The 24,340-nt window shown below is 47.6% G+C and overlaps 1 protein-coding gene across 1 annotated transcript in view; it reads left to right on the forward strand.

The window, feature by feature from the left end:
* MYO1G (myosin IG) overlaps nt 1–24,340 on the forward strand; it is a 74,505-nt gene that overhangs the window by 39,433 nt on the left and 10,732 nt on the right. The window contains exons 19-21 of the mRNA XM_033165983.1: nt 2,405–2,509; nt 3,767–3,880; nt 5,901–6,055. Coding sequence (XP_033021874.1) covers nt 2,405–2,509; nt 3,767–3,880; nt 5,901–6,055 — 374 coding nt within the window. The remainder of the gene's footprint in view (nt 1–2,404; nt 2,510–3,766; nt 3,881–5,900; nt 6,056–24,340) is intronic.

Genomic DNA, 24,340 nt, shown 5'->3' on the forward strand with positions numbered 1-24,340 from the left:
GGAAGGTCAGGTGGTACCCGGTGCGGAAAATTTCTTGTCAACCCCCCCATTGATTCCCCTCCCCTGCAAAAATGGTTTTTACGTTATTTCATATTTTCTTACAAAGGAATAATAACAAGTAATAATAATAATAAAAACTTTTATTCATATCCCGCCCTCCCCGGCCGAAGTCAGGCTCAGGGTGGCTAACATCAGATACATAACGTTGGTATAAAAATCAAACAATAATTAAATTACCTCCTAAAAACATCTCAGAATCAAATTGAAGTCTAATTAGATGGCTTTCCACAGGTTTAGGGTTGGGAACAGTAAGTGCTCCACTGAACTGAAATTTCAGCCATCACGACATAGCGAAAACAGCCAAGTGAACAGCTAGCTATTTTGGTGGAGGAGGGTCAAGATATTAACCGATGTGCATGAAATTTCATATATAGCTATATAATCCCTAGTATAGTAAGATAAGACCTTCGGAGCAGGCATTAAAAAAAAGAATTTTTTTTAAAAAATGTTCCTTGATTATTTGTCACCCCCTCCATTATGGACCACGGGGCGGACCGCCCCCCACCCCCTTGCTACGCCCCTGCTTCTCCCCCCCCCCAACCCCTGAATAGCAATTTGTGCATGCAGCCCAGGTAATGAGTCCTGACGGGCTCTCTTTTCGCGAGACGCAGCTGTATTCCCAAGCCCAAAGCTGGCTGGCATGGAAGACTCTAGCTGCCCACGTGTGTGTGCCCCCCCCCACCGCCTTGGTGGCAGTGTCACCTGCCTTTGTTTATTCCTTGAAACGGGATCCCTGAGTCATCCCAGGCATGCTGAGTCAGCCCAAGCCCACACACCACGCCGAGCAGATGAGTTTTCACCCACAGCTGAGTCCTGCCGCCTCGTGGCTCTGGGTGGGGCGATTTGGGGGGAGGGTGCCGAAAACCACCCTGAAAGAAGACACGTGCATCTTGTTCAGGGAGCTTGAAGATGCAGGAGGAGGAGGAACTTTTCTCATGCACCGTCTCCATGGTGACGTCTCCCCCGAATCCTCCAAGTCGGGAGCAAGGGGCTGTGTGGGCGGTTGCCCCTGCAGACATTTCCGACACTCGCTAGCTGTGGAATCACACTGTGTTAATAGATCAGCCTCCACACGCACAGGCGAACGCCCAGTTTCTTACAGAGGGAGAATTGCTGCCTCGGTTCAGCATCAAGAGATGTCGCACGTTAGAGTTCAGCCATCCTCCGATGCCGTTGTCAAAAGCAGCATTGCCCCAAAAGGCGGGGTTGGTAGGCTGAAAGGAAGGCCTCGTGCCATGAGAATAACAGTAACATATTTATTTATATGCTACCCATCTGACCAAGGGGCGTGGGTGGCGCTGTGGGTTAAACCACAGAGCCTAGGGCTTGCTGATCAGAAGGTTGGCGGTTCGAATCCCCGCGATGACGGGGTGAGCTCCCGTTGCTCGGTCCCTGCTCCTGCCCACCTAGCAGTTCGAAAGCACGTCAAAGTGCAAGTAGATAAATAGGTACCGCTCCGGCGGGAAGGTAAAGGGCGTTTCCGTGCGCTGCTCTGGTTCGCCAGAAGCGGCTTAGTCATGCTGGCCACATGACCCGGAAGCTGTACCCCGGCTCCCTCGGCCAGTAAAGCGAGATGAGCGCCGCAACCCCAGAGTCGGATACGACTGGACCTAATGGTCAGGGGTCACTTTACCTTTACCTTACCCATCTGACCGGATTGCCCCAGCCACTCTGGGCGGCTTCCAACCAATTATAAAAACCGCAGTAAGACATCGCACATTAAAAACTTCCCTATGCAGGGCAACTGTTGGTCTGCTTGTGGGCCGGGCAGGCAGAGGTCGCATACGGTTTCGGACTGCATCATGGCAGACTGCGGTGGGAAGCTGTGAATATTTGAACGTTCCCCGTGATTGAAGCAGAAATGAGAAAAGCAACCTTCCATGTAGGCAGCTGTCAATGTATCAGGGAGACAGCGATCCCGAAATCCTTTCTGATTTGCTAGTTTGCTTTAAAATGCCCGTCCCATTTTCCCAGGGCAGTTTTCCTAAATGCAGGGGCTTGTTTGTTTGTCTGATTGATTGATTGATGATGTTTATAAGCAGCCTTCGATTCAAATCAATTCCAAAGCATCTTACAGACAATAAATAACAGTAACATAAGCATGCATATGGAGGGACACGGATGGTGCTGTGGGTTAAGCCACAGAGCCTAGGGATTGCTGATCAAAAGGTTGGCGGTTCGAATCCCCGCGACGGGGTGAGCTCCCGTCGCTCGGTCCCTGCTCCTGCCAACTTTGCAGTTTGAAAGCACGTCAACGTTTAAGTAGATAAATAGGGGCGTACCGCCCCCACTGCACCCTCTGCTCAGGCCACCCTGCTCACGATCTCTCTTTTAACTCTTCCAGGTAGTGGAAAACCCTGCAATGGCCGACCAGTTTGCCAAACGGGTGTCAGCCCTGAAGGAGAAGGTTCACTTCCGTTCCGTGCTGTTCTCGTGCCACGTCCGCAAGGTGAGCAGCCGGCAGAAGCAGAGGCTGCTCCTCTGTCGCTCCTTCCCGACTCAATACAGAATATAAAATGTGCTGCTGAGCTAAATTGGGTTGAGAGCAATTTCTTCTCCCCGGGGAGCCCTGGGAACTGAGATCTTGGAGGGGAGCCTCAGGAACTATAAGCCTAGATTCTAGATTCAGGTAGGTAGCCGTGTTGGTCTGACGCAGTTGAAATAAATAAATAAAAAAATTAAAAATTTGTCCAGTAGCACCTTAGAGACTAACTAAGTTTGTTCTGGGTATAAGCTCTTGTGTATCTGAAGAAGTGTGCATGCACACGAAAGCTTGTACCCAGAACAAACTTAGTTGGCGCTGTGGTCTAAACCCCTGAGCCTCTTGGGCTTGCCGATCAGAAGGTCAGCGGTTCGAATCCCCGCAACGGGGTGAGCTCCCGTTGAGGGGCGGAGGAAGGCGAGCCCCGAGCAAGCCCACCCTGGGCTGGCCCGCCGGCAGTGTGCTGCCTTAAAAGTTGCCGCGGTGCCGCTCAGAAGGGGTGCCGGCCGCTCGCGCCTGCCATCTTGGGTGGACTGCGCATGTCCACCCAAGATGGCAGGCGCGAGCGGCCGGCACCCCTTCCGACCGGCACCACGGCAACTTTTAAGGCTGCAGCCCGCAAACAGTTCGCGCATTGCAGCCTTTTAAAAAATTTCGCGTCGCACGCGCCCGCGCCGATCGCAGGGGCAGGGCCCGCCCCAAGAGTTTCACCCCCCAGGGAGGTACCTAGGATGGCCCACCCTCACTGCCCCCCTTGCTCTGCCCCTGCTCCCGTTGCTCGGTCGCAGCTCCAGCCCACCTAGCAGTTCGAAAGCACGTCAAAGTGCAAGTAGAAGAAGAAGAGTTTGCATTTGATATCCCGGTTTATCACTACCCGAAGGAGTCTCAAAGTGGCTAACATTCTCCTTTCCCTTCCTCCCCCACAACAAACAGTCTGTGAGGTGAGTGGGGCTGATTACGAGTCTACCACTCTTAACCACTACACCACACTGGTACCTCTCCAGTGTCTTATACACGGATAGTGTACCTCCCCATTTTCTTAAATGTCTTATACATGGGGGGGGGCATCTTATATACGGAAAAATACGGTAATTTTCTTTCAACGAACAGCAGGCTGCAAAATTCAGGTCCTCTTTCCATAACTTTTCCCATGAAGAAAACTGTGTATTATAACCCAAATCTCTTGCCCAGTGTATCATTACTGGTGATGTTTTCTCCTCGCAGATCAACCGCTGTAACAAGACCACAGACCGAGCCATCCTCATCACAGACCAGCACCTATACAAGTTGGAACCGAGGAAACAGTACAAAGTGATGAGATCGATTCCTCTGAGCATGGTAAGAGGGACCTCTCCTGGCAACGGGCTCGGAGAGGAGGTGTGGCGGGCAGCTTTTGTGGTAGTTAAGGTGGTATTGTTTCTGCAACCATCTTCTGCATCATACCATCGGCACAAATATAGCGGTTGATTTTTATAAGATGGTCCAATCAACGTTCCACCTTATTAGCTGCTCTGTGATGTTGGTTGGCATCCTTCTGTCTCAGGAGACAATGGAGTGCGCCTCTGGGGGTGAAGTGAAACATGTTGTTGTTGTTTAGCCATTTAGTCGTGTCTGACTCTTTGTGACCCCATGGACCAGAGCACGCCAGGCACTCCTGTCTTCCACTGCCTCCCGCAGTTTGGCCAAACTCATGTTAGTAGCTTCAAGAACACTGTCCAACCATCTCGTCCTCTGTCGTCCCCTTCTCCTTGTGCCCCCCATCTTTCCCAACATCAGGGTCTTTTCCAGGGAGTCTTCTCTTCTCATGAGGTGGCCAAAGTACTGGAGCCTCAACTTCAGGATCTGTCCTTCTAGTGAGCACTCAGGGCCGATTTCCTTCAGAATGGATAGGTTTGGTCTTCTTGCAGTCCATGGGACTCTCAAGAGTGTCCTCCAGCACCATAATTCAAAAGCATCCATTCTTCGGCGATCAGCCTTCTTTATGATCCAGCTGAAACTGTTTCCCCAATATTATTGCATTATTGCCAACTGGAGGGGCAACTTTTGTACAACTAAAGTGAGACCTACCTGACTCCCCCCCCCCTCCCCAGACAATTTGTGGTATGGAAACTTACAGGATTTCAGCAAAAGCTATGGGGCAGGCCCGGATTGGAAAATGAAGCCGTGTATCTGCCCCAAAATTTTTACAATTGAAAAAACACGTAAACGTAATAGGCTGGATGATAACAACTGCAAAGTTATTTACTAGAAACTACTTCTCAAAATATGGTCTGAAGCTCAACATCAAAAAAGCTAAGATCATGGCCACTGGTCCCATCACCTCCTGGCAAATAGAAGGGGAAGAAATGGAGGCAGTGAGAGATTTTACTTTCTTGGTCTCCATGATCACTGCAGATGGTGACAGCAGTCACGAAATTAGAAGACGCCTGCTTCTTGGGAGAAAAGCAATGACAAACCTAGACAGCATCCTAAAAAGCAGAGACATCGCCTTGCCGAAGTCAGCCCTGTTTAGGGAAGTTTTTCATGTTTGATGTTCTATTGTGCTTTTAACATTCTGTTGGGAGCTGCCCAGAGTGGCTGGGGAAACCCAGCCAGATGGGCGGGGTATGTATAATTAATTAATTGATTGATTGATTATAGACCAGCAAGCTATTGTGACAGGAAGGTGTTTCACTCAAGGCTCTAGCTTGGTCAATTGTAAATATCAACACACTTGGAGGGGCCCACCTCCAGTGCCCCCTGCCCCCTCTGCCCTCTTGAAGAAGAAGAAGAAGAAGAAGAAGAAGAAGAAGAAGAAGAAGAGTAGTTTGGATTTGATATCCCGCTTTATCACTACCCGAAGGAGTCTCAAAGCGGCTCACATTCTCCTTTCCCTTCCTCCCCCACAACAAACACTCTGTGGGGTGAGTGAGGCTGACAGACTTCAGAGAAGTGTGACTAGCCCAAGGCCACCCAGCAGCTGCATGCGGAGGAGAGGAGACGCGAACCCGGTTCCCCAGATTACAAGTCTACCACTCTTACCACTACACCACACTGCCTCTTAGCTCCCCTCTAGGTCACCCCCCCCAAGCCCTCTTTGAGAACCTCTCCTCTAGGCTCTCTCTCTATCCAAAACCAGCACTTCCCACCCCTCGTGGGGAATTGTCCATGCAGGGGACCGTTTGCATCACTAACAAATATTCCGGTCTTTTGACACGGCCCTCATCAATCCAGCCGGCCAGACTTGCAATGGTCTCTCTGGTCCCTGTTTGGTTGTTGGGTTTAGACCTTGTTCCGTTCTTCCCTTGGCCGCCTGGTTTCCACTTGGAGGGGAGACGCTGAAACCTTTTTTGTGTGTGTGATTTGTTCCTCTCGACAGGTGACCGGGATGAGCGTGACCAGCGGCGTGGATCAGCTGGTCGTCTTCCACACCCAGAACCACGACGGCCTGGTGGTCTGCCTCCACAAAATGCAGCCAGAAAACGACGGCCGGGTCGGGGAGCTGGTCGGCGTGATGGTTGACCACTTCAGAAGGTGGGTGGCTTTTAAAGGAAAAAAAAAGTTGTCGATTAATTGCAGCACGTAGTCAGAATACAGCTGCGGTCACACCTGCACCTTCTGCTGAAAGTACAACCCTGGGAACTGTAGTTTACCCCTCACAGTGCTGCAATTCCCAGCACTTCTTCACAAACTACAGTACCCAGGATTCCTTGGGAAGGGAACCATGTGCTTTGCCTGTGTCTGAGGAAACAACCAGCTCTTTGCAAAACCTGCTGGGTGTCAGAGGAGCTAATTTCATCTCTTTTGCCACAGTGAAGTGCGGAATGAATCCTTTCCCCTTCCACATCTTAAGACCTCCCCCTAACTATTGCCCCTTCTTGGAGGAAATATGCAGATATTATTATTGTTGTTCACGCTGCTGCTGCTGAAAACAGTAATTGTATTTATTCATTTCATATGGTTTATACACTGCTTGGTTGTTAAAAAACAACAACCTCAAAACAGTTTACACAAATATAAAACAATAAAATCACCACTGAGAAAAATTAACAGCAATAATTTAAGACTTTTGGAAAGTTAAAATAACAACAGACGAGAGTCAGATTAAAACTCATGTCAACTTTCTCCAAACAACTGGGTAGCCTGTTTTGTTTTTTGTTGTTGTTTTTTTAAACAGGCGTTGAAAAGAGAACGGCAAAGGCACCTGCCTGGTATCAATAGGCAGAGAGTTCCAAAGTGCCTCACTAAAATCTTGAGTTCTTGCAAATTACCCGTCCTTCACCATTTGGTCCTCAGGGCAGGTTGCAACATTAGAACACAACACTTTATTAGGAACAGTTTACACTCGCAAAAATAAGTTGGATCCAAAACACGTAGTTATAATATGATTGATTATAATTAATATTTATCTAAGTTATATACTGCTCTTCACCCGAAGATCACAGGGCAGTTTACGACTCAAAAATACAAGACGAGAACACAAAAGACATACTGTATATTCTGGCGTATAAGATTACTTTTTAATCCAGGAAAATCTTCTCAAAAGTCGGGGTGTCGTCTTATACGCCGGGTGGAGAATCTGTGGTCAAGTATATCTCAAACTCTATATTTTAACTGGAAAAGTTGGGGGTTGTCTTATATGCCCAGTCGTCTTATACGCCAGAAAATACGGTAATAAAACAAAAATAAACCATTAACTCCTCTCCCACAAATGCATTTTAAAGAGCATAGGCAGGCCTCATTGAGGAGAGCATCCCACAAGCGAGTGGAAAAGGTCTGTTCTCGTGTTGCCACCCTCCAAACCTCTTTCGGGACTCAGAGGACGATTGCAGGGTCTGGGTCGGTCCATATGGGGAGAATGCTAATGACAGTGTTGGTGGTAATAAATGAATGATAAAACAACTTTGGGTTGATTAGTGCAGGGGAACGAGCTGAGAAGTTGTCAGGAGTGAGCCAGCAGTAAATCACACCTTGCAAGTTGGAGTTAACTCTTTATTAGCAAAAAAACAGGATCTGCACAGGAGTGTCAGTCAGGCCTAATGAGCACAGCACTCATCTCCGGCAGGTCTTGCCCCCCATGAAGCAGTTGCGGAGACTGAAGGTCCCCACCTCCCCACAGCTGCCTAAGTCCCCTTCTCTCCAGGGCATCCCCCAAGCAATCAGAGACTCTGCCTGCATGCAGCCAACCTCTCCTCCTCCCTTTTTGGCCCTCTTCTGGTTCTGGGAGAGAAGCAGGGAGGGGAGCTTATCGCAGCAGGAAGAGGAGATATCAAACAAGATGAATTTTAACAGGGAGAAATGTAAAGTACTACACTTGGGCAAAAAAAAATGAAAGGCACAAATACAGGATGGTGACACCTGGCTTGAGAGCAGTACATGTGAAAAGGATCTAGGAGTCTTGGTAGACCATGTCAAGAGTCAACAGTGTGAGGCAGCAGCTAAAAAAGCCAATGCAATTCTGGGCTGCATCAATAGGAGTATAGCGTCTAGATCAAGGGAAGTAATAGTACCACTGTATTCTGCTCTGGTCAGACCTCACCTGGAATACTGTGTCCAGTTCTGGGCACCACAGTTCAAGAAGGATACTGACAAGCTGGAACGTGTCCAGAGGAGGGCAACCAAAATGGTCAAAGGCCTGGAAACGATGCCTTATGAGGAACGGCTTAGGGAGCTGGGTATGTTTAGCCTGGAGAAGAGAAGGTTAAGGGGTGATATGATAGCCATGTTCAAATATATAAAAGGATGTCACATAGAGGAGGGTGAAAGGTTGTTTTCTGCTGCTCCAGAGAAGCGGACACGGAGCAATGGATTCAAACTACAAGAAAGAAGATTCCACCTAAACATGAGGAAGAACTCCCTGACAGTGAGAGCTGTTGGACAGTGGAATTTGCTGCCAAGGAGTGTGGTGGAGTCTCCTCCTTTGGAGGTCTTTAAGCGGAGGCTTGACAGCCATCTGTCAGGAATGCTTTGATGGTGTTTCCTGCTTGGCAGGGGGTTGGACTGGATGGCCCTTGCGGTCTCTTCCAACTCTAGGATTCTATGATTCTATGATATCCATTACTCTTCACCAGCCAGACCCATCTCTGCCTCTTGGCCCCCCCCCCCTTATCTCCTTCTTCCGCTTCTTCCTCTAATTCTGGACTTCCCTCTGCCACGGACTCTCCCCGCTCACTAAGCCCTGTTGCCTCTTCAGCCTCTGACACCTCCTCCTCCCAGTCTTCTCCCTCTAACCACCCATCATTATCCCACCACCGATCCCCGGGTTCTGCGCCTTCTTCTTTCGGGGGGGGGGGGGGTTTCCCAAGCTGGTTCCTCCCCCCCCCCAAAAGAAATTCCTCTGTTTCCAACCAGCCCCTGACCGAAGTTCCTCTCTGCATCGACTCATCGACTGCAATGCTTTAAAAATCGGAGATAGGCAAACCCTCAAGATAAAACCGCAGGCTGCTGACAGGCCCCATTGAATGACAATCGGTGTCTGCGCCAACAGGGGGACAGCGTGTAAAACAGTTCCCACCCCTCTCCCCACCCCATTAATCCCACTTCCTTAGGCATTGTGCAAAGGCATGTGGGTCACCTTTTACCCTCCAGCTGTCTGTGGACACAAACCACGATCCTGTGCCCTTGATAGCTGCCCTCCCCCCCCTCCGTCGGCAGTGGGATTAGAGAGAGCCACTCTTGACCCAGTGACCCCCCACCCGGGGCATCCTAACGCAGATCTGAAGAGGGAGGAGGCTCAGGAGTCTGAGCTGGGATTAGGGGTGGGGTGTGGGGTGGGGGGTAGGGCAGACCCTGGGACACACGCAGAGACCCTTTTCTTGGCTCGCACCTCGATTCCTGAACGAGGGTCTGAGAGCAGGTTTCTGTGCAGCACTCCAGGAGTATGCTTGGCACAATGACTTCGCTTTTGGGGTCTGCACCAAAAATGAAGTAATGGAGGCAAAAAAAAGGAGAAAGCTTGAAGGGCGACAGAATGCTTACAGCAGGGGTCAGCATGCTTTTTCGGCAGGGGGCCGGTCCACTGTCTCTCAGACCTTTTGGGGGCCGGACTGTATTTTGGAAAAAAAATATGAATGAATTCCTATGCCCCACAAATAACCCAGAGACGAGTTTTAAATAAAAGGACACATTCTGCTCATGTAAAAACATGCTGATTCCCGGACCGACCGCGGGCCGGATTTAGAAGGCGATTGGGCCGCATCCGGCCCCCGGGCCTTAGTTTGGGGACCCTTGGCTTACAGCCTTGTAAAAACAGTGGGGGAAACAGGCGTTCTGCCCCTGAGCAGCAGCCCTTCCCCCAAATAAGTGATGCTGCCTCATTACCATCTATCTCAGTATTGGCTACACAGGCCGGCAGCAGCTCTCCGTGGATTTCCTGGAAGGGGACATTCTCAGGTGCCGGATTGCACCTGGGACCTTCCGTGTGCTCTGCCCCCGAGCCACCACCCTTGCCTTTACAGCTGAGCTTCATTTCAGTAGAGCATGAAACTCTTAATCTCAGGGTCGTGGGTTCGATCCCCACGTGGGGCAAAAGATTCCTGCATTGCAGAGGGTTGGGCTAAATGACCCTGGTAGCCCCTTTGGACTCAGTAGAACACAAACCTCTTGATCTCAGGGTCGTGGGTTCGATCCCCATGTGGGGCAAAAGATTCCTGCATTGCAGAGGGTTGGGCTAGATGAGCCTGGTAGCCCCTTTGAACTCAGTAGAACACAAACCTCTTGATCTCAGGGTCGTGGGTTCGATCCCCACGTGGGGCAAAAGATTCCTGCACTGCAGGGGTTGGGCTAAATGACCTTGGTAGCCCATTTGGACTCAGTAGAACACAAAACGTTTGATCTCAGGTTCGTGGGTTCGATCCCCACGTGGGGCAAAAGATTCCTGCACTGCAGGGGTTGGGCTAGATGAGTCTGGTAGCCCCTTTTGGACTCAGTAGAACACAAAACTTTTGATCTCAGGGTCGTGGGTTCGATCCCCACGTGGGGCAAAAGATTCCTGTACTGCAGGGGTTGGGCTAAATGACCCTGGTGTCCCCTTTGGGCTCAGTAGAACACAAACCTCTTGATCTCAGGGTTGTGGGTTCGATCCCCACGTGGGGCAAAAGATTCCTACATTGGAGAGGGTTGGGCTAAATGACCCTGGTGTCCCCTTTGGGATCTGCTACGATTCTATGATTTCGAGGACCTTTCAGGGGCATGGAGCTGGGTGGGGCGTGCGTGGAGCAGCGTGATTTATAACCGTAAAGAGCTCCAGTAAGCAACCATCCGTATTGGCAGAGAGAGGGGAAGGGAAGCCGGACGAATGCAAGTCTGGGCCCTTCGCCGTCGCAGCAGGTGACAGATGGGATCCTTCTCCGGGAACCCCCCCCCCCCCGTCCTTCCAGGGTCGAGCCACTGCCATCTGCCACGGCAGCTGCCGGCACACGCCGGGACGGTGACCAGGTGCCGGAGAAGAAAGCAGCGATGACAAAGGGGGAGGGAGGGCTGGAAGGAAGGGGGGGTTTGGGGATGTTTGTTGTGCATCTCCCCGGAGCTTCACAAAGGGGATTGCGAGAAATTACTGCACAGCACTGGGTGGTTGGGAGTGATGGACTGCAAGGCAGCTGCCAGGGCTGGGCTGGGCTACTGGTGGCAGGGGCATAGCAAGGTAAATCGGTACCCAGGGGCAATTTTTTTTTGTCAAACCCCCCCCCCCCGAGGCGTAGGAAGGTCAGGTGGTACTGGATGTGGAAACTTTCTTGTCACCCCCCCCATTGATTCCCCCCCTGCAAAAATGGTTTTACGTTATTTCATATTTTCTTACAAAGGAATAATAACAAGTAATAATAATAATAAACTTTTATTTATATCCCGCCCTCCCCGGCCGAAGTCAGGCTCAGGGCGGCTAACATCAGATACATAACATTGGTATAAAATCAAACAATAATTAAATTACCTCCTAAAAACACCCCAAAATCAAATTAAAGTCTAATTAGCTGGCTTTCCACAGGGTTAGGGTTGGGAACAGTAAGTGCTCCACTGAACTGAAATTTCAGCCTTCACGACATAGGGAAACAGCCAAGTGAACAGCTATTTTGGTGGAGGAGGGTCAAGATACTAACCGATATGCATGAAATTTCATATATAGCTATATAATCCCTAGTATAGTAAGATAATACCTTTGGAGCAGGCATTTTTTTAAAAAAAAGTTTTTATGAATTGCCCTAGTAGGGCAAAATAAAAAATTCTAGTTACAGGTGGGTTGCTGTGTTGGTCTGCCATAGTCAAAACAAAATAAAAAATTCTTTCCAGTAGCACCTTAGAGACCAACTAAGTTAGTTCTTGGTTTGAGCTTTCGTGTGCATGCACACTTCTTCAGATACACTGAAACAGAAGTCACCAGATCCTTAAATACAGTGAGGGAGTGGGGAGGGGTATTACTCAGAAGGGTGGTGGGAATGGGTGATCAGCTGATAGGTGTGGAAAACCTGTTGACGAGTCTTGCAATTAGTCTTGCAGGGAAAGGCAAGGGGTGAGATGGCTAAAGATAGCTTTGTCATGTATAATGAGATAAGAATCCTAGTTGTTGTTGTTGTTGTTCAGTCGTTCAGAGGTTGGACAGCCACCTGTCAGGGACTCTGTAGCTGTAGCTCCTGCATTGCAGAGGGTTATAGTTGATCCTTGGGGTCCCTTCCAGCTCTACATTTCTACGATTCTATGCTGCTTCATGGAAGGATCTGAAGTCTGTGATCTCCAGCTGCCCTTCCCAAAGGAAAAAAAAGAGGTCTTTGGAAGAGGAGCTGGCCATGGTACTGAAACTTCTTCTTCTTCTTCTTCTTCTTCTTCTTCTTCTTCTTCTTCTTCTTCTTCTTCTTCTTCCTTCTTTGACGATCCCTCATGGCTGAGTAAGATTGTCTTCCACAAACACGGTTTTAACAGTGAGTCCATGAGTGACTGTGGAGGCCAGTTCTGGATCCACACGTCCTTCCACAGTGGGGACATAGGTTTCCGGCTGGGAGTTGATCACTGTGTGGATTTTCCAAGCGTGCCTTCCTCTCAGCACGTTTCTCCCTTGCGTCCTGAGTTCGAGCGTCTTCAAAGTCCACTCTTGGTATGAGCTTTCGTGTGCATGCACACTTCTTCAGATACACTGAAACAGAAGTCACCAGATCCTTATATATAGTGACAGAGTGGGGAGGGGTACTCTGTCACAGGTGAAACTCGAAAAATTAGAATATCGTGGAAAGGTTCATTTCTTTCAGTAATTCAACTTAAATGGTGAGACTAATATATGAGATAGACTCATGACATGCAAAGCGAGATATGTCAAGCCTTCATTTGTTATAATTGTGATGATTATGGCGTACAGCTGATGAGAACCCCAACGTAACAATTTCAACTTTGGGGTTTTCATCAGCTATGCGCCATAATCATCACAATTATAACAAGCAAACGCTTGACATATCTCGCTTTGCAAGTCATGAGCCTATATTAAACTCCAGTAGCTAATGAAAACAATTGCTTACATAAATGGACTTTTCCATGATATTCTAATTTTTTGAGTTTCACCTGTATATAAGGGGCTGGTGACTTCTGTTTCAGTGTATCTGAAGAAGTGTGCATGCACACGAAAGCTCATACCAAGAACAAACTTAGTTGGCCTCTAAGGTGCTACTGGAAGGAATTTATTTTTTATTTTTTATTTTGTTTTGACTATGGCAGACCAACACAGCTACCTACCTGTAATTCAAAGTCCACCACACCTTTGGTAAAGGCTGTTCTCCAACTGGAGCGCTCGCAGGTCAATGTTTCCCAGTTGTCGGTGTTTATACTACATTTTTAAAGATTTGCCTTGGGACAGTCTTTAAACCTCTTTTGTTGACCGCCAGCGTTACGCTTCAGAACAGAGTAGTTGCTTTGGAAGACAATAACCAGGCCTCCACACAACATGACCAGTCCAACGAAGTTGATGTTGAAGAATCGTCATTTCAATGCTGCTGATCTTTGCTTCTTCCAGTGTTGTTGTTATTGTTGTTCAGTCGTTCAGTCGTGTCTGACTCTTCTTGACCCCATGGACCAGAGCATGCCAGGCACCCCTATCCTTCACTGCCTCTCGCAGTTTGGCCAAACTCATGCCAGTCACTTCGAGAACACTGTCCAACCATCTCATCCTCTGTCGTCCCCTTCTCCTTGTGCCCTCCATCTTTCACAACATCAGGGTCTTTTCCAGGGAGTCTTCTCTTCTCATGAGGTGGCCAAAGTAATGGAGCCTCAGCTTCAGGATCTGTCCTTCCAGTGAGCACTCAGGGCTCATTTTCTTCAGAATGGATAGGTTTGGTCTTCTTGCAGTCCATGAGACTCTCAAGAGTCTCCTCCAGCACCATAATTCAAAAGCATCCATTCTTCGGCGATCAGTCTTCTTTATGGTCCAGCTCTCACTTCTGTACATTACTACTGGGAAAACCATAGCTTGAACTACCGTATACGGACCTTTGTCGGCAATGTGATGTCTTTGCTTTTTAAGATGCTGTCTAGGTTTGTCATTGCTTTTCTCCCAAGAAGCAGGCGTCTTCTAATTTCGTGACTGCTGTCACCATCTGCAGTGATCATGGAGCCCAAGAAAGTAAAATCTCTCACTGCCTCCATTTCTTCCCCTTTTATTTGCCAGGAGGTGATGGGACCAGTGGCCATGATCTTAGTTTTTTTGATGTTGAGCTTCAGACCATATTCTTCTTCCAGTACACTGGCATTAGTTCGCCTGTCTTCCCAAGTGATGTGTAAAATTTTTCGGAGCCACCGTTGATGGACACTCGCTGGAACTGAATGGCAAAGTCCTGACCAACACAGATAGGATGTTGCCTTATACCAAGTCAGACCACTGGTCTTTCTTGTCCACTCCTGTGGTTCCCAAACTTTTTTGGCCCACTGCCCCTTGGTTCCACAAACTCATCCCCAGTGCTCGCTATAAAAAGCCTTATTCAGAATAGTAAACAAAGTTGGAGTTCTTATTACAAAAATACACTGAAATAAATATAATCAACGCATAGAAAACACAGGAAAACTTTCTCTAAGACGCTATATCTTCTCAAGAATCAAAGAAAATAGAAACCATATATATATTATATACTTCTCTCAAAAAAACGAGCTGAGGAAGGCGTCTACGCCGAAACGGGGCCCTGTCCTGGTCTCCAGTTGTCTCATTATACATCTGACACGCATCGTAGAAGCCCTTACATCAACTTCTAAAAGACTTCAAGGGATTTTTCAATGTGAAACTATTTCTTCATTTAAGACTGAAATTTTTAATACTATATTTGTATTTACACACGAGTAAATGCATCTTTTTGGTTGAAACTTCCGGCCGGAGTTCTTAATTATATTTATTCAGAGTAGTGTCTTGCTTGACCCACTAAGGAAGATAGCAACACAATAAAATTCAAAACAGTAGCAATTAATTGCATGCTTATTCAAAATCCAATTAAAACTATTTAGCTTAATTCCGCAAAACTGATGAACTGCATGTCCGAGATCAGCTTTTCTCAGAGTTCCTGCTCGTGTTGGCATAAGGCCTCCAGAGATAGTGGCAGGTCCCAGCAGAAGTGGACATGTCACTTTGGCACGTGCTAGAGCAGCTTCTTTATCTATAAGGCCAGAAGCTCCTGTGTGTATTTTTAATTATGGATGGAAATAAATAGTGCATAATTAACGCGAGCCGCATGAAATTTGTGCGAGGAGGCTGGACATGTCGCACTTCCCCCTGCGATGCCGTTTGTGCCGTTTCGAAAGTGCGAGACAAAGAAGCGACAGCATGCGATCACCTGTTAGCGGAGTCTTTAATTTGCACCTCTTAAGATTTGGCAGCGGAAAACGTGTCCTGACAAAATGAAGGCGCTACTGTCAAGGAGGGGATTTGCCCCCATCTGTGGGGCACAAAGCTCGTGCCCATTTATTATTTTTTAACTTGTAAGATTCCTTTGCCATAAGGGGCAAGGGCGGGTTACAGCAACACAGACAGAATCGTAGAGTTGGAAGGGACCCCCAAGGGTCATCTAGTCCAACCCCCTCCAATGCAGGAATCACAACCGCTGACAGGTGGCCAACCAACCTCTGCTTAGAAACCTCCAAGGAAGGAGAGCCCCATCACCTTCTGAGATAGTCTGCTCCACAGCCAAGCAGGTCTTACTGTCAGAAAATTCTTCTTCTTTTTTTAAAACCCGTTTTTATTTGATTTTTCCAATTTTGTTGTTGTTCAGTCGTGTCCGACTCTTCGTGACCCCATGGACCAGAGCACGCCAGGCACCCCTATCCTTCACTGCCTCTCGCAGTTTGGCCAAACTCATGTTAGCAGCTTCGAGAACACTGTCCAACCATCTCATCCTCTGCCGTCCCCTTCTCCTTGTGCCCTCCATCTTTCCCAACATCAGGGTCTTTTCCAGGGAGTCTTCTCTTCTCATGAGGTGGCCAAAGTACTGCAGCCTCAACTTCAGGATCTGTCCTTCTAGTGAGCACTCAGGGCTGATTTCTTTGAGAATGGATAGGTTTGATCTTCTTGCAGTCCATGGGATTCTCAAGAGTCTCCTCCAGCACCATAATTCAAAAGCATCAATTCTTTGGCGATCAGCCTTCTTGATGGTCCAGCTCTCACTTCCATACGTTACTACTGGGAAAACCATAGCTTGAACTATACGGACCTTTGTCGGCAAGGTGATGTCTTTGCTTTTTAAGATGCTGTCTAGGTTTGTCATTGCTTTTCTGCAATACAAAGATTTTTCCAATACAAAGTTATAAAAAAATCCAAATGCGTATACAGAGATTTCTCCAAATCTCAGGACTTCCCCCCACCCCTTCCCTGGAGTCCTGATTCAAATATTTAAAACTGCGCCTTCTTCCAAACTCTGACTTGTATGTCAATCCATATTGTCCCATGGTTATTCTTACTCTACACGTGAAATCATAATCCTGCTAATGTTTCAATCTGCTTACAGTGGTCTCTTAAATAACTTACAATTTTTTCCCCATTCTTCTGTAAAGTTTTTGTCCTCTCGGTCCCTGAGTTTTCCAGTCAGCTTTGCCATCAGCATAGTGCATCGTCTTAGTTTGCCATTCCACTCTGGTAGGGACTCTTTCTTCTTTCCATCTCTGGGCTAGTAGCATCCGTGCAGCTTTTGTCACATGCATAAAATAGTATTTTCTGGTCCTTTGGAATGTTGGTACCTGTAATTCCTAATAAAAAAAGCTTCTGAGGTTTTTTTTTTAAACAAAGGCTGTTTTAAACATTTTTTTCATTTCATTATATATCATCTCCCAAAAGGCTTTTACCACCACCACATATGAAAAAGGTACTTTCTTTTTCTTTACATTTCCAACAGCTATTTGTAAAATAATAATAATAATAATAATAATAATAATAATAATAATAATAATAATAATAATTTATTTGTACCCTATTTGTCCTATACATTTTTGCCAAGTGTATATGAGTCAAATGCCACCGGTACATAATTTTCACATAATTTTCTTTCAAAATATCAACATGCCGTGAACTTCAGCTCTGTTTTCCATAACCTTTCCCAATTCACCATCTGAATATTATGTCCCAGATTGCTTGCCCAGTGAATCGTTACCGACTTGACCTGTTCATCCTTTGTACGCCTTATCTCTTGTTTACGAAAGAAGGGAGGAAAAAGAAACTTTTTTATTTGCTCATTTATTTACAATACAATTATGCTCGTTGAGTCTGACAAGCGATGCCGTTGTGAATGGCAAGCGCCACCGCTAGTGCGGTGAGTCTTTGGTAAATGAGCGCGCAAAGTCGAAAGTCCTTTAGTGAAACAGTAGGTATACGTTTCGGTAATACCTAGGTACATATGTATTTTGTTTTTTAGCTTGATCAAAAATATTTATTATTTCATAACAGGTAGGTAGTTAAGAGCTTAGGCGGCTTCAGCAGCGGGCATCTGGCGCCCCCCAGAATTCTGTGCCCGGGTGCCCCACACCCCTTGCACACCCGGGTAAAGACGGCCCTGGGTCCTACCCTCTGGAGCAGAAGAAACAATCTTGCTCCATTTTTCATGTGACAGCCCTTTAGATACAGTGGAAACCCCGGGTTACGTACCCCCCCCCCCGTGTTGCGAAGTGTTTCCGGAGCACGCGCGACCCCCCGATGCGCAGAAACGTTCTGCGCACTTCGCGCATGCGCAGAAGCGCTCAAATCATGCTTCTTCCGGGGTTTTTTGTGGGTTCGTGATATGCACGCCCGTGTTACGTACCGCGGCCCGGAACGGATCGCTTATGTAACCCGGGGTACCACTGTATTTGAAGGTGGCTAAGCTTTCTTCCCTCTTCCTCAAAGCTGGGATGTGTGAACATCCCATGAAGCAGAATGTTGCAAGATTCAGGACAGAGAAAAGAAAGTCATTTTTCGCACAGTTCATCTATGGAACTCCCTGCCACAGGAGGCAGTGATGGCCACCAACCCGAATGGGTTTAAAAGGGAAAATCCATGGAAGGAATGGGTTTCAGTGGCTGCTAGTCGTGGTTGCCCCATTCTGTCTCACTCACAGGCAGCATGGGAATCTCACTTGGGCAGAAGGCCGTTGTCCTCCTTGCGTCTCGTTGGCCACTGGGTAGCCCTTTGGCTTGATCTCCGGGGCTCTTCTGTGTTTTCAACTCCCCAATCCTTAACACCTGCTTTCGTTTTGCTGCCCGGCGTTCTGGGGGGGACGGGGCGCAGCTAGAATTCGAATCCTGCCCTCGTAAGCTTTCGCAGCTCCTTGCGGGTTTGGGGTCGCCGGCAAAGCCCGCCACACGCCTCTCTGAAGCCGGAGCTGGAAACTGGATTGCCCCACTTTGCAGATGCAGATGGGACGCGGTTGCTAGGGAACTGCCAGAAAGCTCATTAACAGCTGAGGTTAAGCAGTGAGCCTGGGAGGAAGCAGAAAGAGAAAGAAAGAAAGAGAGGTGAAGAAAAGGAAGGAAGGTGTCAAGGTGAGGGAGGGCGCAGTGAGAGGAGAGAGGGAGAGAAAGAGGAGGGAGGGAGCTCTCACAAGGACTGGAACTGTATTGGGGCCTTGGCCAGTGCATTTTTATTTATTTCATTGTCAACAAAGGTGGGGTAATAATAATAATAATAATAATAATAATAATAATAATAATAATAATAATAATTTATTTGTACCCCGCCCATGTGGCTGAGTTTCCCCAGCCACTCTGGGTGGCTCCTAATCAAGTGTTAAAAACAATACAGCATTAAATATTAAAAACTTCCCCAAACAGGGCTGCCTTCAGATGTCTTCTAAAAGTCAGATAGTTGTTTATTTCCTTGACATCGTGATGGGAGGGAGCCACCACCGAGAAGGCCCTCTGCCTGGTTCCCTGTAACCTCGCTTCTCGCAGGGAGGGAACCGCCAGAAGGCCCTTGGAGCTGGACCTCAGTGTCCGAGAAGAACAATGGGGGTGGAGATGCTCTTTACTGGGCCATTGAGGGCTTTAAAGGTCAGCACCAACACTTATGAATTGTGCTCGGAAACGTACTGGGATGCACCGATGTACCGGTACCTCCCAAGTACAAATGTATAGGAGTATACATCAATAGGAGTATAGCATCTAGATCAAGGGAAGTAATAGTACCACTGTATTCCGCTCTGGTCAGACCTCACCTGGAATACTGTGTCCAGTTCTGGGCACCACAGTTCAAGAAGGATACTGACAAGCTGGAACGTGTCCAGAGGAGGGCAACGAAAATGGTCCAAGCCCTGGAAACGATGCCTTATGAGGAACGGCTTAGGGAGCTGGGTATGTTTAGCCTGGAGAAGAGAAGGTTAAAGGGTGATATGATAGCCATGTTCAAATATATCAAAGGGTGTCATATAGAGGAGGGTGAAAGGTTGTTTTCTGCTGCTCCAGAGAAGCGGACACGGGGCAATGGATTCAAACTACAAGAAAGAAGATTCCACCTAAACATTAGGAAGAACTTCCTGACAGTGAGAGCTGTTCGGCAGTGGGATTTGCTGCCAAGGAGTGTGGTGGAGTCTCCTTCTTTGGAGGTCTTGAAGCGGAGGCTTGACAGCCATCTGTCAGGAATGCTTTGATGGTGTTTCCTGCTTGGCTGGGGGTTGGACTGGATGGCCCTTGGGGTCTCTTCCAACTCTAGGATTCTATGATCTTTGGACCGTGGCTTTGGAGCGAAGCATTTACCAAACATCAAACAGACTGCGCTCGGTACATGAAGCAGCAGGAGGTTGCGGCGATGACTTGGCAAGCCCAGTTTGATCCTCAAAGCTGCTAGAGGATCAAAGTCACAAGGGACTGCCGAGTCATTGCAACTGATTCATCCGAGGGTTTGCTGTTGGCACAGGCAAAAACCTGCAGGTGTAATCCTGGGTGTTTGTGTGTGTCTCGATGTAGACAGGCCTAATGCAGTTCTCTCGCTGCCCTGGCGGGTTGCAGACGGAAGGCCTCCAGAACGCGGATTGGTTTTGCCGTGCATCCCTTCAGAATATTCCTGCCCCACCTTTCCGCATCGAAATTTTGAAGAGGGCTCACAAGGGTACAGTGAAAATAGCTGCAGTGATACATGACAGAGACAGTGTGCTGCAGTGGTTAGAGTGCTGGACTACGGCTCGGGAGAGCAGGGTTCGAATTCCTGCTCAGCCGTGAAGCTCACTGGGCGGTGAGCCTAGCTGAGAAAGAAAGAAATGCCGAAAGCCAAATCCCTAATAAAGCAGCAATAGAACAATTAAAATGATTACTTTCTGGAATAACATCTTTTTTTTTAGACAGCCAAGCAGAAATATTTTAGGTTCCAAGGGTATATCATAGCCTGACAAGAAATAGCGTTCAACCTTTTAACTTCTATCAAGATTTTTGTTGTTGTTGTTCAGTCGTTCAGTCGTGTCCGACTCTTGGTGACCCCATGGACCAGAGCACACCAGGCACCCCATCCTCCACTGCCTCTCGCAGTTTGGCCAAACTCATGCCAGTCGCTTCGAGAACACTGTCCAACCATCTCATCCTCTGTCGTCTCCTTCTCCTTGTGCCCTCCATCTTTCCCAACATCAGGGTCTTTTCCAGGGAGTCTTCTCTTCTCATGAGGTGGCCAAAGTACTGGAGCCTCAACTTCAGGATCTGTCCTTCCAGTGAGCACCCAGGGCCGATTTCCTTGAGAATGGATAGGTTTGATCTTCTTGCAGTCCATGGGACTCTCAAGAGTCTCCTCCAGCACCATAATTCAAAAGCATCAATTCTTCGGCGATCAGCCTTCTTGATGGTCCAGCTCTCACTTCCGTACATTACTACTGGGAAAACCATAGCTTTAACTATACGGACCTTTGTCGGCAAGGTGATGTCTCTGCTTTTTAAGATGCTGTCTAGGTTTGTCATTGCTTTCCTCCCAAGAAGCAGACGTCTTCTAATTTCGTGAGTGCTGTCACCATCTGCAGTGATCATGGAACCCAAGAAAGTGAAATCTCTCACTGTTTGTTCTTGCAAAATCGAAAATTCTTTCTAGTAGCACCTTAGAGACCAACTGAGTTTGTTCCTGGTATGAGCTTTCGTGTGCATGCACGCTTCTTCAGATACCTTCCTCTTTTAACACCTTGGTCTCCATCCGTGAATGCTCTGAGACCCTCCTCTCCTCTCTCTCTCTCTCTCTCTCTCTCTCCCCATCCCATTGAAAACACGAGAGGCCCATCAGGCAGGGGGAGGATTATTGCAAAAGACAGATGTCGTCACCCACCGCAGGGCAGAGTGGAGGGAATCGATTACCCAGCCTCTAAAGACTCAGGTCAAGTCTGGGGGCCGTCAGAGGTCGCCTTCCAGATGGCGAGACGTGTGTCTCGAGAAAAGAGGGGCGACTTGCTTTGTAAGGTGAGAAGGCGGCTCTCGAAGGAACTCCCCCTTCGAGGCAGCTCAATGAATCAAAGCACCGATCCCCCCCACCAATCCCCTCCCAATAACCCTCGCTCAGAAAAAGGGCCGTCCCACAGAGCTCTATTGTACACTTCCCTGCTTGGGCACTCTCTGTACTGCTCAGCAAGCCCATCAGCCGAAAGGTTTAGTGGTCTAAATTAAACCACAGAGCCTAGGGCTTGCTGATCAGAAGGTCGGCGGTTCGAATCCCCGCGATGGGGTGAGCTCCCGTTGCTCGGTCCCTGCTCCTGCCCACCTAGCAGTTCGAAAGCACATCAAAGTGCAAGTAGATAAATAGGTACCACTCCAGCGGGAAGGTAAATGGCGTTTCCATGCACTGCTCTGGTTCGCCAGAAGCGGCTTAGTCCTGCTGGCCACATGACCCGGAATCTGTACGCCGGCTCTCTCGGCCAATAAAGCGAGATGAGCGCCGCAACCCCAGAGTCGTCTGCGACTGGACCCAACGGTCAGGGGTCCCTTTACCTTTACCATTTATATGATCAAGCAGGTAAACATGACTGAGGGAGGGGGATGACTGACCCACCAGAAAGGCAGGAGGAGAAAACAGAGCTGGTGATTTTGCCAAGTCCCGAAGACACCTGAATTAGCAGTACGAAACGCCCTGAGATTTGAAACTCCGCAAAATTTGCCTGCCAGAAAGTTTGCTGTGTTGCCTCCATTGCATCTGGTGCTTCCGTTTCCAAGAGAACAGGGTTCGAATTCTGCTACGTGCAACGGGAACAACACGAGCCGCTCCGAGATAAGATGTTGGAGCACTCCAAATTGCTTGCCCCTGGACACGCACAGAGAATAGCAGATCTAGCTGAAAGGCAACTCCTGGGAATCTGCGCTGAGCGTTGCAATGCATCTTGAGTTACAATTGTTGTGTAATTACAAGGTGGTTGCATAATCTCGGCAGGGGTCTGGCTGGGAGGGGGCGTCGCTGCAACTATGATGAAGGGATTTTTTAAATTATGCTCTTCCTTTTGTTGGAAGCCACCCAGAGTGACTGGGGCAGCGGAGTCAAGTGGGGAAGCTACAAATAACAGAATTATTATTATTATTATTATTATTATTATTATTATTATTATTATCCTGCAGCGCTTCTGAATTTGCTTCCAGACTGTTGCTGCCCCCTGAGGCTTCCTCCTTCTCCCTGATCTTGAACCAAGTGGCAATTCACCTCCATCTTTCTATTTTGTTTGTCACCATTAGGGCCATCGGTCCATCCTGGGTATTTACTTTATTATTATTATTATTATTATTATTATTATTATTATTATTATTATTTAAATAAACACAGCCTGCCATGGGCTGACACTTCCAGGTCCTCGCCTTCCAACATCCTGCTGCCGTATTTGGACCGCAGGAAGAAGCATTTGGACCCAGTTGCCATGGTTCTTGCTTAGTGCCCAGTTGCCGCGGCAACGGTCGGCCAGGAAGAGACAGGTTTAGACGTGGGTTAAAACGATCTTACTCCGTCTGCCGAGGGTTGCGGGGGACGGGGGACGGGGGGAGGCGGATTCTCCACCACAAGACGCGATTCGGAATTTTTATATTTTTTTAAAATTACATTTATATCACACCTTTTCTCTCTCCCAAGGATGCTCAAGGTGGCGGGAATGGTTCTCACCCCCCTCCTCTTCATTTAATTCCCAACAACAGCCCTGGGGGGGGGGGTAGGTTAGGCTGAGAGGCAGTGAGCCTCGTGGCCGGGTGTGGATTCGAACCCTGGTCTCCCAGAGGTCCTAGGCCGACACTCTAACCACTATGCCACACTGGCTGCCTGCTAACTGGTCCTTCTTGGGTACCAACATCATGCTGAAGCAGGTTGCAGTAGGTCGACTTGGGACAGTCCCAGCTCCATCGGTGCCCCAAAGGTGCTGAAACAAAGCTTTCCATGTTCAGGGCAATAGGCAGTAGGAGATCAGGACCTGTTTACCTGGCTCAGTTGGTGGAGCATGAGAATCAAGGTCATGGGTTCGAGTCCTTGGTTGGGCAAAAGATTCCTGCATCGCAAGGGGTTGGAGATGACCATTGTGGTCCCTTCCAACTCTACGATTCTATGATTTAATATCATTCAAAGCAACCACCCTGCAATTAATAATCCTATTAACGTATTTAATTGAGTTTTTTCTTTCAAATAATTTGTAAACTTTGTGCAGTCTTATGAATTTTTGGTCTCGTTGTTCTCGAAGTCTTCCTGTCAGCTTGTCTAACTCTGCATACTCTGTTAATTTCATTGTCCATTCCTCTTTTTTTTTTTTTTTTAAAGATTTTATTATTTTCCATAAAACAAAACACAAACAACATTAGACATACATAAACACAATAAAAACAAAATACACAATCAACAATATAAAACACAACAATACCCTACAAAAAGAAAAAAGAACTTATACAAACCTTACTAACTGTTTATCTTTGTTTCTCTACTTTTTTTTTAACTTCTTAAAGGGGACTTCCCCTGGTCCCTCCTCTGTCTTCAAATACATATATACTTTTTAGGTAGCTTCATTTCTTTTCCCATTAACTCATACTCAATATCTTAATGTTCTTCCAATTCGTCTAAACCAATATAATATACACTTATATTCTATATCTTATCACATTCTTATACAAATAAATCTATCACATCAAAATTTCTTCTCAAACCATTATAACTAACCTTAAACTTCTAAAGCCGATTCTTTTATATATTTCTGCACAAGTATTCAAACATTCAGTTTAACATGCTTAACTAAATAGTCCTTAAATTTCTTCCAATCTTGCGACACCTTCTCCTCCCTCTGGTCTCGGATCCTGGCGGTCAGGTCTGCCAATTCCATGTACTCCATCAACTTCATCTGCCATTCCTCAATTGTTGGTATGTCTTCTCCCTTCCAAGTTCTTGCCAATAAAATTCTAGCCGCTGTCGTGGCATACATAAAGAATACT

Source organism: Lacerta agilis, chromosome 12 (genome assembly GCF_009819535.1).
Source record: "Lacerta agilis isolate rLacAgi1 chromosome 12, rLacAgi1.pri, whole genome shotgun sequence".
Taxonomy (NCBI): domain Eukaryota; kingdom Metazoa; phylum Chordata; class Lepidosauria; order Squamata; family Lacertidae; genus Lacerta; species Lacerta agilis.